The 17,520-nt window shown below is 38.0% G+C and overlaps 1 protein-coding gene across 4 annotated transcripts in view; it reads left to right on the top strand.

Moving 5' to 3' along the window:
• The first annotated feature begins 3,571 nt into the window (after nt 1-3,571).
• LOC117996491 (ras-related protein Rab-37-like) overlaps nt 3,572-17,520 on the top strand; it is a 71,945-nt gene continuing 57,996 nt past the window's right edge. The window contains exons 1-4 of one of the 4 annotated variants that reach the window (XM_069509360.1): nt 3,572-3,971; nt 7,205-7,305; nt 12,458-12,616; nt 13,670-13,780. In XM_069509360.1, coding sequence (XP_069365461.1) covers nt 7,300-7,305; nt 12,458-12,616; nt 13,670-13,780 — 276 coding nt within the window. In that variant the 5' untranslated portion in view covers nt 3,572-3,971; nt 7,205-7,299. Of the gene's footprint in view, nt 3,972-4,044; nt 4,210-7,204; nt 7,306-8,503; nt 8,822-12,457; nt 12,617-13,669; nt 13,781-17,520 lie in introns of those variants that run through there. The other 3 variants (XM_069509361.1, XM_069509362.1, XM_069509363.1) reach the window with 3 other exon arrangements.

Consider the following 17,520-nt stretch of genomic DNA (forward strand, 5'->3'; position numbering starts at 1 on the left):
GAATTGCAAAATTATGCTAATCTGTGTTGCGACTTGCGATACACGAATCGGCATTTAAATAATTATTAAATCTCTTAAATATAATATCTTGATTTCTTTTATTTTAATTCACTAATCAGATTTACCGTTTCATAAAATAATAACTCGTTATAGTAGTTACTATCTACTACCTAGGTAAGTACCTAAGTATAATTATTTTAATCATGTTAGCAAATAGTTTATTCACTACCCTATAATTTTTATTTCAGTAAACGACTTGGATTCCTTGTTCCGAGAGTTTTTATCAAGTCATCAAAGGACATCAATCAACAAGTTGAAGAGACCGCACCGCTGCGCATCGTCGCGTCGTCGTCGCTCGTCGCCCAGTCGCCGGTCTGTTTGATTCCAAACTTCAAAGCCAAACAACGAAAAATGTGGCAAAATGCTGCTGTAAAAGACTACTAACGCCATCTATTAGAATGTACGCGAACTAGCTCGTTTTCCGTTGTTGCTAAGCACGCCGCATCAACGTCACGGCACGTCACGGTGACACTTGACAACATGAGTACATTGCGTGCGAGCGAGACAGATGAACAACAAACGGTTTTCATCGATTCGCCGCTTAGCGCATGCCAAGTGCGAGTTGCGAGGCTCTATATGAAAACGAATTAAAAACATTTTCGCTGCGTGACTGCAGTAGGCAGCGTGTTTTTTCTTTCCTGGATTTATGAATGAATGATTTTATTATTTTGCTTTTTTTATTGAAAAATGAAGCTGTACCTACAAAGTATGGTATGGTAAAGAACTACCTACCTAGGAAGAAAAAATATGAAGTAGGTACTTACATCCATACTAATATTATAAATGCGAAAGTGTCTTTGTCTGTCTGTCTGTCTGTCTGTCTGTCTGTCTGTCTGCTAGCTTTTCACGGCGCAACAGTTCAACCGATTTTGACGGAATTTGGTACAGAGATAGCTTGCATCCCGGGGAAGGACATAGGCATTTTTATCCCGGAAAAACGGGATCCCACGGGATTTTTAAAAACTAAATCCACGCGGACTAAGTCGCGGGCATTCTCTAGTACTTAATGAGTATACCTACCTAATAGGCAATAGGTACTTAGGTAGATAAGTAGGTATTATTTTATATTTATTACCTAATTAAAATACCTACTTAATTGTATCAAAATCCTTGTTAAAATAAAATAAAATTTAAATAACCGAAACAGATAAATAAAATATAAAATTACTTAGATAAAACCTACCTAATTGATAGAAAACAGTTGATAGGTATATACTTATTGTACCTACATATGTATCTAATAGGTACCTATGTAAGTACCTATTTGTATTTTCTTTGGTTAGTACCTAAGTAAAAAGCTAATTTTACCTGTAAGTACGAATTTGTTTTGGTTTACTCTATAAAAATTTCATAGAATGAATTGACAATAGATAGTGTAGTTCGGTACCTACCTAATTGGCTACAGATTTACGCAGAGTGCTTTTAAAAATAGACCCAATAAAGATATAGATAGACCACGTTCGCTTAAAATAATCTATTTTATCAGTCGTAGTAAATACATACAACGATTTCACAGTGGACTCGTATCGTATCCATTCGTATTTACATAACTCACACATTGAAAAACTAAACCGCTCTGTCTTTTCCATCCAGTTTTATATTGCCGTTTCACCTCACTTTTACTGACACGCAATGTCCACTTAAGTTTTTCAAAAGTTAACAATAGACTCTAGCATTAGGCCGGCAAGTTCTATTTTTCCTTGATAATCAGCGAGAAACAGTGCGTGTATGAAGTTGTGTCTGTGTGAGTGTTTAATTAACACACACATTAAAATGACAATTGAAAGGGTGCTACTACAGAGATCTACTCATATGGTGCTACCCTGTTAACTCGCCTGAATTTCACAAGGATAACGTTTTACAGTTTACTTGAGTTTACTCCATCATTTCATATGAATCTTAAAGACAATAAAGGATAAGGCGAAAACTTAGTGACTTTGCATACATTGGTAACTCTCCCCAAATTACTATAGCAATCGATTTTCACGAATATAAGATATACATGGATTAATTATTTCTTCATTTTATCTCAAGATAGAATAATATCTTAGATGCATCAACTCCACAGACCACCACCTATAGACGCCTAATAGCCGAACACCCGCGCTCGCCAAGCTTAGGCACTTGCTGAGCATAAAAGTTGACCCACGCCCGTTCGGTACCCTCATTCCGCACATTGTTTTGATTATGTGACTTTTAAGTCCACCAATCACAACAAAGCATTCTCCCTTGTCCCCCGCCAACATTTTACGATTTGTTTTCATGCAAAACCTTGTATATGCGTAATCTAGTAGTTGAATTCTCTGTGATCAACTCTTACCACCGAGTGAGACAATAGTCGTACCTACCTAACTAAATAATTTTCTTGTGTAAAGTATGAAGTTTTCTTTAACAGTGAGGTTATGTTCGTACCGTATAGATTGTAGCCTTATTAGCGGTGTTCGGTAAGTAAACCAGCTGGTGTCTTGTCGGTCAATCAATCAGCCCGTTTGCGTCCACTGCTGGACATAGGCCTTCCCAAGAGCGCACCACCACACACGATCATCTGCCTTCCTCATCCATCCACTTCCCGCTACCTTCTTAAGGTCGTCAGTCCAGCGGGTTGGAGCCGTTGGAGGTCGTCCCACACTGCGCTTGCCGATACGCGGTCTCCACTCCAGAACACGGCCCCAGCGGCCATCGGTTCTGCGGCAGACGTGGCCTGCCCACTGCCACTTTAGCTGGCTAATTCGTTGAGCTATGTCAGTCACTTACAGATTTTGTCCCTCAGAGAGACACCCAACATAGCCCGCTCCAAAGCACCCTGAGCGACTTTAAACTTGTGGACAAGGCCAACTGTCAGTGTCCACATCTCAGCGCCATACGTCATCACAGGTAGGAAACACTCATTAAAGACTTTCGTCTTTATCCTGTTGCCTGTCTATCGGTATTCTAGTAGATAGGTATTAGGACTATTAGGTACCTATTAGGCACACTCTCCTAAGTATACTTAGGTACTTATTATTCCTATACTTAGGAGAGTGTGCCCAAGAACTTTTTGACCTGGTTCCTCCTTCACCTTTGTACTATCGTACCCACGCAAGGCATCGGTAAGGTCTACACCCGTACGTAGTCGAAATTCCACGGATTTGCCGCCTCATTTCCAATTCGAAACGCTAGGATTTGGAACACCCTTTCAGGATTAGTTTTCCCCTTCAATTATAATATTGGTACCTTCAAGTTAAGAGCGAATAGGCATCTTCTAGACAAGCGCGCTCCATGTTAGGCTGCATCATCACTTGCCACCATTGATTGCAGCCAAGCGCGAACTACGAAGTAGATACCTACTTATTAAGTAGTCACTAGCTTTCACAAGTTACAATTCTGCTGTAGGATTTATCTCGGGATTAGCCGTGGAAATCGCAATTCAAGTGTACCGTGTCTATCGCACACTTAAACCCAATCTACTCACACGTAGAGAATGAGACATCGTATCTACAAACTTTCGCACACAGATATAACAATGCACGCAAAAATGAACCCTAATGTTTGGGCACCCTCCGATATGCCCTACATTCACAGTTTCGCGTGATAACCTCAAAAATATGAGTTTTTGAGAGGAAAAGACTATGTTTTTGTGTGATACCAGTATTTCCCTGTATTTACAGTGTTTATTTCAGTGATTTTTTGTATTTATTCGTTGTCAACAGTTTATCGAATCAGTGTATGGGTGCAAAAGTTTTCGGTGAAAATTCTATAGGGTTTTCAGAGGTGTTTTTCGTGTCATCCGGTCAAAGAGCGCAAGAATGTGGCGTGCTGTGCGCTTATTATTGCACGGTTATTTATGATATTGCACCGTGAAATTACCGTGACGTAAGGGAAACGCTGGTATAGTCGTCAGTGTACCGATACCCGTCAGATTGTAAAAAATGGTCAGCTATTAATTTCTAGCAAAAACTAAATGAAAACTTTTTATGGCAACATATTTGTGATAGTATTTTCCATAAATTAGTATAACAACATTTAATCCAAACTATAATAGCGTTGGAGAAAAACGCATTCAAAGTTAGCATTTTCAAAATTTGTGTTTTTAGCCAGGTTTAGTCACTGAATCGTAGTCCTACATGCTAGTATTCGAAGAAAGTTTTGAAACATCTATTGGCCACTCTGGTAAATCTGATTATTTTATACAACAGTCAAGTTAATTTTCTAACGAAATAATCTATAAAACTGTGTTTATTTTATTATTATTTATGATTTAACGCATGTGACATCTATTGGTACTTTGAAAACCCTACTTGACCCAATACTCGTCAAAATTCATACTATTTTGACGGTTACTGGGACACACTAGAAAAATGAACGTAATACCGACACTGTTCAATTTTAAACCTTATTGCAACGTGATAAGAGTATCAGTTGCGGTACACAGACAGTGACTGTTTTGGACAGTTAATCTGTACTTTAATTGAAGATGGAATGTTTTTATTTTTTAACCTGACTACGACGAAGTTAAAGTTTTATAATTTTAGCATGCTGTGTAATGTTTATCTGTTCCCGTATATATTTGGCCGAGTGAAGTGAGGTCTCTGAGTCTACTTAAGTGAAATGGCACTTGTCCGTCTGTCCGTCAGAGCCTTATAACTTCTGAATTACAGACCGCAATTACTTCAAATTTAAACATAATATGAAAACTGACGGCGTTCAGCCGAATATTACAAAAATATATACAAAAATATAAAAGCTTTATTTCAGCGGGGCTCTCTTATGAAATAGGGAGTTTTAAAGTGGCGATTGAATTCGACGCTATATGTCAAAAACGGTGACATATTAGAGACTGAAACTTGTGTATAATTTCAGTTACATCGTGCATCGAGACCAATAATTAATCTATGATATCGTGTACTTGAACAACAAAAATTAAAATCAGATATATGTTATAAAGAAACGAAATTATTTAATTTTTAATGGGCATCAGTATTTTTAACATAACTTTACAATAATCTTAATATTCGGTTGGGGAAAAAGTTTCTTCGCATTTTTAAGAAAATTCAAAAAAAAACTTAGTACAGTTTATTTACATTTAACTAAAGTATGTAGATACCATTTTGTTCGATAACTTTTTGCCATCTTGTAGGTAGGGACATGATCCCATTGCTATAGAAATTTTGGGACTTCCGATCAAAATACCGCGACAAGTGGTTTTGGCAGTCCTCTAGTGATGTTGTAACCCTGACACTGCCTAAAGAATTCTGAAGAGACCGAAACAGCTAGAAATCTAAAGATGCAAGGTCAGGACTATACGGCGGATGCATTAACACCTCCCAGCCAAACTTTCTTAACTTTTGCTGAGTGGCTAAAGATGTGTGAAGTCTAGCGTTATCACGATGAAAAACCACACCCCTTCTGTTGATTAATTCCAGCCGCTTTCTCTCAACTTCTTGCTTTAATCTTATCAGTTGTTCGCAGTAGAGTTCAGAATCGATGGTCCTGCCTGGTGATAACAGCTCATAATGAATAATTCCCTTCCAATCCCACCACACACACAGCATCACCTCGTTGCGAGTTAACCCGGGTTTCGCCACAGTCTGTGAAGCCTGACCGGCCTTTGACCACGACTTTCACCGTTAAAGCAAGTGATTTGATGATTTCAAGCTTATTTCGTGGTTTAACGACATATTATTATGTAGATAACGGCTACATTCCACGATTAGTTTATTAATTTTATTTTTCGACTAGCTTATGCTCGCGACTTCGTCCACGTGGACTACAAAATTTCAAAACCCTCTTTCACCCCCTTAGGGGTTGAATTTTCAAAAATCCTTTCTTAGCGGATGCCTACGTCATAATAGCTATCTGCATGCCAAATTTCAGCCCGATCCGTCCAGTAGTTTGAGCTGTGCGTTGATAGATCAGTCAGTCAGTCATTCAGTCAGTCAGTCAGTCACCTTTTCCTTTTATATATATAGATATCTCGACCCAATTGCACGATCTTTGCAATTGGGTCTGGGCGATGGAGAGACTCTGCGCTTTTTTATGAAGTTCATAGTTAGCAATCATGTCTCGGAACCATATGTCAACAGGTATACATACCTAATCGTCTACAATGTCGAGTGCAGAGCTCTTAATGATTACTGGGTGGGGCAGGAGATGAGCCTTAGTCATGATTTTTGTCTTACTCATGTCCATTTCTAGGCCCTGAAGCTCTGCTGTCATTGAGCATTGCATTAAGGTCTTCCAGAGTCTCTGCAATAACGACTATACATTGTCATCGGCAAATCAAAGGTGAGTGATGTACTCGCCATTAGTGTTAATGCCAAGACCGTTCCAATCCTGAAACTTAAAACAGTCTTCTAAAGCAGCGGTAAAGGGCTTCGGGGGGGTTACGACTCCTTGCCTGCTCCTCAATGCAGACTGACATTGTGGCGGTTTTCGTATAAGCACTTCAGCACTTGAATATGCCAGTAGTCGATTTGGCACCTCTATGGCGATCTCAATACAGCCCATGTTTCCAAGGAATCTAAGGCTTTTTCATAAAAACATTAAACAAAGTGGCCGATTATATTCTTCAGTCTTCTGTATAACCTGCCGCAGCGTGTGGATGTGATCCAGGTCCTGAAGCCCTTTCGGTATTTTTTGCTATCGAATTGAGTGGAGTTTCAAATGAGAGAGCGAGAAAATTTGGGGTTCATAAATATAAATATTAAAATATAACAAGCAACAGCAAAACAATTTTAAAAAGATGCCTATTTGACTAGTAGTCATCATCCCTATTTGAACAATATCTAAAAACAACTTGAACAATATAGTAGGTAATGCTACCTAATACTCGTAGGTAGCATTCGTAGTTTAATTTATATTTTACACATTTTCTCAGCTCGAGTGGCGATGTAAAAAATATCACAACTTGAAAATGAAATTAAAATAAACCTTATGTCTACAGCAATAGAGTTTAAATTATTGTTAAAAATTGACGAGTTCTGGGACGCATTGACGATAATTAGGACAAATCTGACGGATACTGGTACAAATCACTCATTTTTGTATTTTTTAATTATTTAATAACATTAATGAAACTTATTAATTCCAAAATTATATTTAATAAATACCTTATAATATCTGCTTTCTTGTCATGTAATTTGTTTTGTTCTAAATTCACTAACAGCAACGTGGCAAAGCTGCAAAGTCAGCTAAATTGAGAAACCGACGAGTATTGGGACATTTCCCTTAAATGAGTTTCGACTGTGGGCCCGAATAGCGATGAGCGTAAGTAATTTATAATTTTTTTTATGACCGTGTTTTATAACTTTTTAAAAACTTATAAAAAAAAAGTTCAATTAAGTCAGTGTCTATCACGAAATCTGACGTCCACGACCATGGATACTTACTTAGCTAAAATAATATATTCCCACGTAGGTTATTTCATAGAACCGGTGGCTTTCCATAGACGGTAGAGATTCCTCTTCCTTCTAGAGCTAGATTTTTAGGAAGGCGCCTAACTTTACAACTCTTTGTTTTCACAATCCATCCGCTTAACCAATTCTGACGAAATGGGGTACAGAAATAGCTTGCATCACGGAGATGAACATGATGGATGGTCTCCTTCTATGCAACTAACAGCAGAATAGGTACCTACTTAGGTACATGCACCGTATATGAATGGTACATACTCTCTTGAACAACTCAACAATTAATTATAGTAATTAGGTAGGTATGTTGGTAGATATCTATAGAAAATAATTATTATACCTATTTACCACTTATACTATTGTTTTACCACTTCCAATTAATAAACTTTATCTAACTAATAAAGACGACGTTATGACAGTTTTTGTATTCGGAATCTGTCAAAATGACAAAGGTATCCGTTAGATAAAGTTTATCTGGCGGTTGTGAAACCGGCCCTTAATCTTATACTTGGTAAAAAAAATAATTCAACTGTACATGCCGCCGCCGCTAGCCAGAGTTAGTAAAATAATGGTCCATCATTTATTTTGATAAATATGCCTCCGATCAGGGGTGGCAAATGGCAATCAATAACACTGAATATTAGGTTTAATTAGGTGTGTCGACTCTTGACTCTCGAGTGTCGGCCCTCCCCAGTCCACTCTCCCGACGCACCAGTTGAATGCCGATATTGACCCCTATGCCTACCAAGTCCATTCCATTCTAGGTTCAAACTGCCATACCTACTCTTATCAGGTTAGCGCGCCTTCCTCTAATATTGTAACATCACGCAGTCAAGTACTAGCACATAGATAAATTCCATGGCCAGGGGTGGGAAATTGGCAAGCAATAAGTAACACTGTATAGAATAAATTCGGTGTTGTTGGTCCTCCCCCACTCTCTCGACGCACCATTTGAATGCCGACATTGACCTATTTATAAAATGGACCTGTGGTTTACTTACTACTTTATTTGAAAAACATAGGTAGAATAGAATAAGTAGAAAGGGGAATCATGGTAGATACCAATATTTTTATTAAAGTTAAGTATTTTTTTTTTGAAATGACTTCTCACGCGCCATTTTAACTTTGTGTCAATTGTCATGTCAAAACTACGATTTCAGTCCTTATTTTAAAGGTGAACGTACTTTTGATATAACAGTTGACCCATAGAGTTAAAATGGCGCGTGAAAAGTCATTTTTACGGACTATATCTAGGTACCTACCTACCTAGATATCGTCGTAAAAATGACTAGTAGGTATCTACATCCTATGGAGCCATCTCTCTTTGACAACCAAATCAATGACTTTTTATCAAACATCAAAACGCGCGCTTAGTAAGTATGCTTCTATGAAATACTGGAATGTGACGTCACATCATAATGACATACTTTTTTAGTTTAATCGATAATTTAAAATGGTTATTACACTTGAAACTAACAAAGGGGTGGATTTTACTTTTTTTGGAAGATCCTCTATTTAATAATCACTGAGAAATAATTTATTTTTGATGATATTAAATAAATAAATAAAATAAAATAAAATAAAATCCCAATTGTACGAAGGAGGTAGGTATTACTTTACGACATACCTACAACTAAGTAGGTAAGTATAATGAAGGTAAGTAAGACCGGCATTTTATGGTTCTTGCGGAAAGTGATAAAATCGATGGCGTGGTTCCGGGTAGAGCTCGCAGCATCTCTTCTCGAGTAGCTGTATCTCGTCATTCTGACGGCACTCGATAGATGGCGCAATGAAGACTGAATTCAGCAGGTATCATAATCAAAAAAAAAAAATCGTAAAAACATAAATATCTTTACCCATATTGTTACCCATTATATAGGAAAAAGGAAAAGGTGATTGACGGACTGACTTGATCTATCAACGCACAGCTCAAACTACTGGACGGATCGGGCTGAAATTTGGCATGCAGCCTGCAGGTAGCTATTATGACGTAAACATCCGCTAAGAAAGGATTGTTGATTAAAAAAATTACAAAAAAAAAACCGACTTCAATACACAAACACTAAAAATTAAAAATAATTTAATTTATTACCGAATATATTATGTATACAAGAGGTTATATAGTTCCATAATAATACTTTTTGGTGCCGGTGCCAATTAGCTTTAGGTGCCCGAATCGTCTAGACTTCATATTTTTATGAGACTCAACAATGGCACAGTGTTTGTGTGTAGGTAAGTATTGAAGTCGGTTTTATTTTTTTTTGTAAAAAAAATTATTTCACAATTTTTAGTGGCCCCGTGGTATTAAAATATGCTATGCCTGGTTAAAAATCTACTGTTTACTAAGCTATTACACTGATCGCGAGCAATTTACTCTTATCCATTGAGGAGTTCACCTCCTCCTTTTTTGAAGTCGGTTAAAAATACAACCCCTAAGGGGGCAAAATAGGGGTTTGAATTTTGTGTAGTCCACGCGGAAACTAGATAATTCTCGCAACTTCGCCCACGGGTTTTTTTTAAATCCCGTGGGTACTTTTTCTGACTCTATTGTGCAAACTATTTTTGTACCAAGTAAAGTAACTTGATGTTGCCTGTTCTGGCACTTCGTCCAAGTGGATTTAGGTTTGTGGTAAGGACTCTAAGTGTGGACAAAAGGTAGCCTATTTCCTTCCCTGAGATGCAAACCATCTGTGTAGGTATCTGTACTTTCGTCTTGGTTGAACGGCTGGGCCGTGAAAAGCTAGCAGACAGACAAACAGTCACACTTTTACATTTATAATATTAGTATGGACTACGGATAGTTAACTGGCCCTTTTCAATAAGTTAGAATTTCGTTAAAAGAAATTTTGTCTTATAAATATAAAATATGTGACCTAAGAAGTGTGTGGAATGATCCATACCTACTTACTTCAAAATACCCAATCAATAGTTTGAACCAACTTGAAAATCTTTTGTTCAAGTTTAATAAATAAAAAGCCTATTACAGACGCGATCTTAAAAAGGCTTTTATCGCTCAGGTTAATGTATTTAATACGAGAAAGGTGAAAGCCTTTAAAAGATAAAAAGGAGGGGTGATGGGTGGGTGAATGCCAACCCAAAGGGCGTATGCACTGAGACAAAATTTCCTTCTGATTTTCTCCTTCCAAAAGCGTTTCCTTTCAAAAAGGAGAGCTTTTCTTTTAAGGATTTGGTACTTACGTCGGCATCTATTAATCAGAAGACTGGGCCCATAACATAAAGAAATTAATTAAACACGTGCTTTGAAATTAAAATGTCAACTATTAACATGTGAAGGAAAAAAACCAAGTGCGAGTCAGACTCGCGCACTGAGGGACCCGTACTACAATCGTATTTTATCGACATTTTGCACGATAAATCAAAAATTATTATGCCTACAAATAAATAAAAATCTTTTTTAGAATGTACCTACAAGTCAAGACTTTTCAAAATGATACCCCACTTGATATAGTAATCTTACTTTGAAAGTTGAAAATAGCAATATTTGTTCAGGAACATATTTTAATTTTTTTCTCGTGATGCAACCACAAATTCACGGTTTTCAAATTTTTCCCCTCATGTCTATAAGACCTACATTCCTGCCAAATTTCATGATTCTAGGTCAACGGGAAATACTCTACAGGTTTCTTGACAGACAGACAGACAACAAAGTGATCCTATAAGGGTTCCGTTTTTTTTCTTTTGAGGTACGGAACCCTATAAATTAACCCTTAAAACGGAATTCCATTCTTCATCTCCGAAGATATTGATCAGATCTTCACCAAATTATAATTTGACCACCTCTGTGGTATGACCCACCAAACAAAAAATAATCATCAAAATACAGTCGAATTCAGAAGCTACTCCTTTTTTTAGGTCGGTTAAAAATCAAAGGAACGTCAAGATTTTTTCTCAATATAATATGCTGATATAACTAACGGTCAGATTATAGAACGGTTAGATTATAGCGTCAATGTGCACACAGCCTCAGGAAAATATACTGAAATTACCTACTACCTTTAGGTAAAATCACAATATACTGAACGGTTATTCATTCGCAAACTATTAGCTAGGTACTCGTAGTATTCTGTTTGTTCTAAATTAGATTGTCTCAGTAGGCTGTCACTCATTAATTCCTCATTCAATACCAACCCCTACATGATGAAAGCTAGTACCAATTGCCGCATACAAAGGCTTTGCGCTTGGATGCGTATTATACGATTATCCTTGCATTGTGTTTGACCAGTCATCCTAGGTGTTGTGTATAAACAGTTTCATAAGTAACTATTGTATGCTAACAGATCAATAACATAAATGGCTTGACTGCCTCGTTTGTCTAATGGTTAATAGGTACCTACTCGGGGTTACTCGGAATATAATCACCATCATCATGATCAACCCATCGCCGGCTCACTACAGAGCACGGGTCTCCTCTCGGAGTGAGAAGGGTTTTGGCCATAGTTTACCACGCTGGCCATGTGCAGATTGGTAGACTTCACACACCTTTGAAATCATTATGGAGAACTCTCAGGCATGCAGGTTTCCTCACGATGTTTTCCTTCACCGTTAAAGCGAGTGATATTTAATTTCTTAAAACGCACATAACTCCGAAAAGTTAGAGGTGTATGCCCGGGATCGAACCCCTACCTCCGACTAAAAGGCGGACGTCCTAACCGGCTAGGCTATCACGGCTTTTTTAGTATAATATCTTCATACAATGTCATAGAAAATGCGTAGCAAACAGTAGATACTTAGTGTCGCTTGCGGTCGACGGCATGGTCGCTTGTCGCTGGCGCCGGTAGCTGCCGGTCGACTCGAGCCAGCGTTCTGTGTCACATTCTGCCCCACTATTTTAGCGCGTTATAATATGTAAACTAGCTTATGCCCGTGACTTTGAAGTTAAAAGTACCTATTCAAAATAGCGGCTCACTTCACTAGGGGTGTTACTTGTAGCTCTCGAAAACAGATATCTTTGAAAAGTAAGCATAATATTATGTACATATTCATTTCAGCACGTGGGAACAGATGACAGCATGAGTGATGACGTGTTTGAAGATGACAACCTCCGCGCGCCCACCATTCGAAGCACCCCCTCCCCCACGGGCTACAGAGACTACCGACCTGAGTCGCCCGCACGGACTACTATTGACGATGACATGCCTATACACAAGGTAGGACTGCCTAATATACTAGCACGCCATATACAGCACGCGGCAGAAAATATTGTATATCGACATTTACTTAGAAAGAGATAGCGCTTTCGTAGAACGTTGTCTCGGTCGTTGAGACCGACAAATCGTCACATAGGTATGAGACATGAGTGACAGGAGTGAGTGGTAAATTAAAACTACCTGACTATTCATAAGCACTTGTAAAAAGTTTACATGAATAAAAAAACATTCTATTCTATTCTATTGTAAAACAGAGACAATGCTACAAAGCCGAAATCTCATTCTAAAGGTCTATGTACAATATTTCTTGCCGGCTACTGTACATGGAGACTTTATAAAAGGACAGTGGATAATTTTTACTATAGACACTAACTTCTCTCATAGGATGACGACACTTTTCGTATTTTAACCATTAGAACCACCCCCTATCCTATATGGGCTATATCAGATACTATCGGAGTACTCCAGCACTGATTGTCATCCTCAAAAAAAAAGACTGGTCTGCTAAAGTTTAGTACGCTATTTAAAATCGCTTGAGGTGTAACTGGCCACGGCCAAACCCTTTCACCAGACCAGATCTGAGCCAATATCATCATCATCCTGATCAACCAATCACTGGTTCACTACAGAGTACGGTTCTCTCAGAATGAGAAGAGTTTGGCCATAATCTATTAGTTCTAACTTCTAGCCAAGGGCAGCCTGCAGATTGGCAAACTTCTCATATCTTTGAGAACATTATGAAGAACTCTAAGACATGCAGGTTCGTCACGATATTTTTCTGCACCCCTAAACCAGTAATATTTAATTGTTTCAAAACACATATCTACCTACAGGTACCTACTAATTCCGAAAAGTTAGATGTGAGTGCCCAGGTCCCCCGACCTTCGGAATTGGAGCCGGACGTCGTTAGCCACTAGTGAGCCAATATAGAAATTCTAGATTCTTCCCTTGCTGGGACTTCCCACTTCCTAAGCCCACAGCACTCTCCAATGTCCCACATAGTTCGTATTCAAAATGTCTTCTTTATTTTCTTAATCTGTATTTTGTTTGTAGACGATTCTCCTAGGCGACAGCGGAGTAGGAAAGACGTCGCTACTTGTGCAGTTTGAGACCGGGAAATTTCAACCTGGCAACTTCTCTGCTACGGTCGGCATCGGCTTCACGGTAAGTATTTAATTACTGTCTTAAGAGGGCTTAAACAAAGTGAAATTATCTACCTATCGTCTCGAATCCACACTCTCTAAAGACTGGACCGCATTACAGCGGCGCTGCACAGCGCGGCACAAAGCGTCAAAATATTATTATTTCAATTACTTATTTCGTATGGGGCATGAGCACATTAGTCATCATTACGCACTAGAGCGGCGCTGCATAGTGTGTCACGGCGTAGAGAATATTTAAACGCGCCGATGTAATGCGGTCCGATCTGGCTGGTGGTTCACGCTGCGACAGAGACTGGAGAAAGAAACACGAGACAAAGACGCGCGACCGCAACCATCACTTGACTCACTTGATTTTCTGTGTGTTCAATTGGCGAGCGAGACAGAAATGAGACCATAAAGCCATAAGCTAAGTCACGGTTGTGGTCGCGAATTGCTGTCTCGCGTCTCTTTCTCCAGTCTCTAATCTGTATCGCGCGGTGCGTACCGACGCGAGTACGTGAGTGTGGACGGTCTCTCCTCACATACGACCGCCGTGTGGCTACATCAGTGGATATGTGGCCTCTCTGACGCTCTACCTAAAGGCATATTCGCGAGAGTGTGGAGATCCGGGATTACGATATTGGAATTACAAAATCATTTGGTGCTGGAATAATCTATAAAGGCTCTACCACAAAAAAGGAAATTACGTTCGGAAAAACTATAGGTATCGATCATTCAATACCTATTGGTTCTACCTAGCAAGACCTATCGGTTCGTCATATCTCGTCTATTTAAAATGTAGGTCGGTAAGTATAGGTACCTATCTATAAGGCGATTTCCCACCTATTTGGAAGAGCCTTTATAGAAAGAAGCCTTTACTGACTTGTATTCAGGAAAATATGCTATCACAATTAACTCTTAATCACTTAAATTACAACTTACCCTAATAATTACTAACCTTTGCTTATAACCGTACTGGTCCATATTCTGTCTGTCGAGTCCTCTTCATCATCTTCGGATCGCCGTGAAGGCACGTTCATCGCACGGACGATCCATAAAGTGGTCATTTTATAGGTAAGTAAGGTAATAAGTATGAAGTAGGTAACTAGGCTCGACTTGAAAGGTTCTTGCCCGAAACGGTTCAATGTGAATCAACCCTTAGATACTTTAAAAAATTCGGAAAATTACAATTTATTCTACCTTTACCTACCTACCTATTCTACTAATATAAACGAAAAAAAATAGAAAAAGAAACTGTTTTTTTTGTCAAGGAATCTACCATCTAAATATGAAATCTTATTACAACTACGCGACAGATTGAAATAGCAATCGGGGAGTTGATTGAGTGCGGGGCCGTCTTCCCGCCTTATACCCCGATTGCCATCTCAAACTTTCGTGGACTATACCAACATAGTTCCGGGTAGAATAATACTCAAAGTTTGTGTAATTAATTGGTTAGTTGCTTCAAACGGAGTAGGTAGATACCTAATTGCAGTTAAACGGATTCATGGACGAAGGCTCTCAATGAAATTAATTAATCTGTAAACTCAGGATATCCGCCTGTTAAACAAACTTGCCAGATATCCGGATGAAATTTATTTAACCAAAATAGTAAAAGTAAACATAAACATAAGTATATCCATACTAATATTTTAAATGCGAATGTGTGTCTGTCTGTCGTCTGTCTGTCTGCTAGCTTTTCACGGCCCAACAGCTTAACCGATTTCGATGGGTTACAGTTAGTTAGCTTACATCCCGAGGTGTAAATTGCTGAAGCTAAAGTGTTACAAACAAAACGTTTTAAATTGGATATTATAGTCGGTACTAACTGAGAACTCACTCGACTTTTTAGCTTTATGTGTCAACTGTCATGTCAAAAGTAAGATTCACCCACGATTCACCTTTAAAATAAGGACTAAAATCGTACTTTTGACATGACATTTGACACATAAAGCTAAAATACCGAGTGAGAACTTATGCATCAACTCAATCAATGTGTATAATTTATTGGATTTGTTAAGCTATTAATTCATCAGTCAACATTCTTCATCGGTCCTGTAGTGTACGCGAACAAGCGCCAGTCTGCCGTAAGCTCAGGCCGGGTGCGGACGTGTCGAGTGATTCGTGTACCCTACATTCACTTGTGAGATTGTAAGTGTGTTTTATTATCAAATAGGACAGTACAAGTGGCGACGAGACTAGGATTTAAAAAATGTAACCCTAAAAAGGAAAAAAAAAGTGAAATAAAGGAAGGTATAGTAGGTAATTATTATTTGTTGCCCATCTGTTGTTTACGTGTACCTGCCTAACGTCGGTTCGAATAGCCTATAACAAATTGTTGTCTAATGTATATTAGGTATAGGTAACCTAATAGAATACATACATTAAATTAGTGAATCAGAATCGCGTCTTATGAACACGAGTACGTACGGTAGATACGTAAACAATTGTTAGTGGCAAACGGATTCATACCTATATCCTTCATTGTTAAGGGTCATGCATCGTATCAAATAGAACGGAAATAAGGCCACGTAATTATGCGAAACTATGGTTATAATATGGATATTCACAAAAAATATTTTGTGCACGTATACTATAAATAAAATTGAATTGAATTGAACTGAACGCTGCCTACCTACGATCAGTTAAATAGTTAAATAGATATATTTACTTAAATTATGATCGACATAATGATGAAGACATTTTATTGGTGCAATATTTGTTAAATATTGTTTGACTATTAAATGTTTTAACTAATAATTCGAAATATGAGAGTTTAAATAACAATTTAATTGGATTAAGTCGAGGTAGGAAATATGTGTATTGGTTACTTTGATTATCTCATTATATATTAGTAACAATAATTACATCACAATATTTAAAATTTGGCACTTATCTCATTGTCTACTTATCTATTTGTATACTTGCACAATTTATAGTGAGATGATCCAGTTATATAAAAAGTTGCACGGCCACGCAATGAGTAAATAACAAAGGGCCACGCTAATTAAATTAAACGGCCACGCAGATTAAATAAAACGGCCACGCAGATTCAATCAAACGGCCACGCAGAATAAATTAAACGGCCACGCATATTAAATAAAACGGCCACGCATATTAAATGAAACGGCCACGCAGATTTAAAAAAACGGCCACGCAGATTAAATTACAGTGTGAAGGGCTACGCAGTTGTAATACTGTTACTGATTTTCAGTAAAAGCCACGCAATGAATACTTGCAACAGTATGATAGGGCTACGCAGTTGTAATACTGTTACTGATTTTCAGTAAAAGCCACGCAATTAATACTTGCAACAGTATGATAGGGCTACGCAGTTGTAATACTGTTACTGATTTTCAGTAAAAGCCACGCAAAAATAAGAGTCAAAATGACTCATGCATCATCCACACTGGTCACTTCGAACTTGGATGGAACCTGATCTTTATGATAAAATCCATGATATTCACTCATTTAATCAAGTAGTTATTTTAATATTAATTAAAAGTAACTATATAATTGACATACTTATCGTATCCAAAACACAGGAAAGATTTTCATACAGTGCAATATTTAGGTACAGTGCAGTGTATCTAAATTGAATCGCATAAGTGAATTCAGTGAATCACATAAGTTAGGTACCTATTCGTATCGAAAGATTCAGTAGGCAAAATTGTCTACCTACCTACAGTTAAAAACTTTTATTCCTACCGCGTCATAGTATATGAATTGAATACTTTAAATTAATTGACTAGTTACTTAATT

This window comes from Maniola hyperantus, chromosome 3 (assembly GCF_902806685.2).
Source record: "Maniola hyperantus chromosome 3, iAphHyp1.2, whole genome shotgun sequence".
NCBI lineage: Eukaryota > Metazoa > Arthropoda > Insecta > Lepidoptera > Nymphalidae > Maniola > Maniola hyperantus.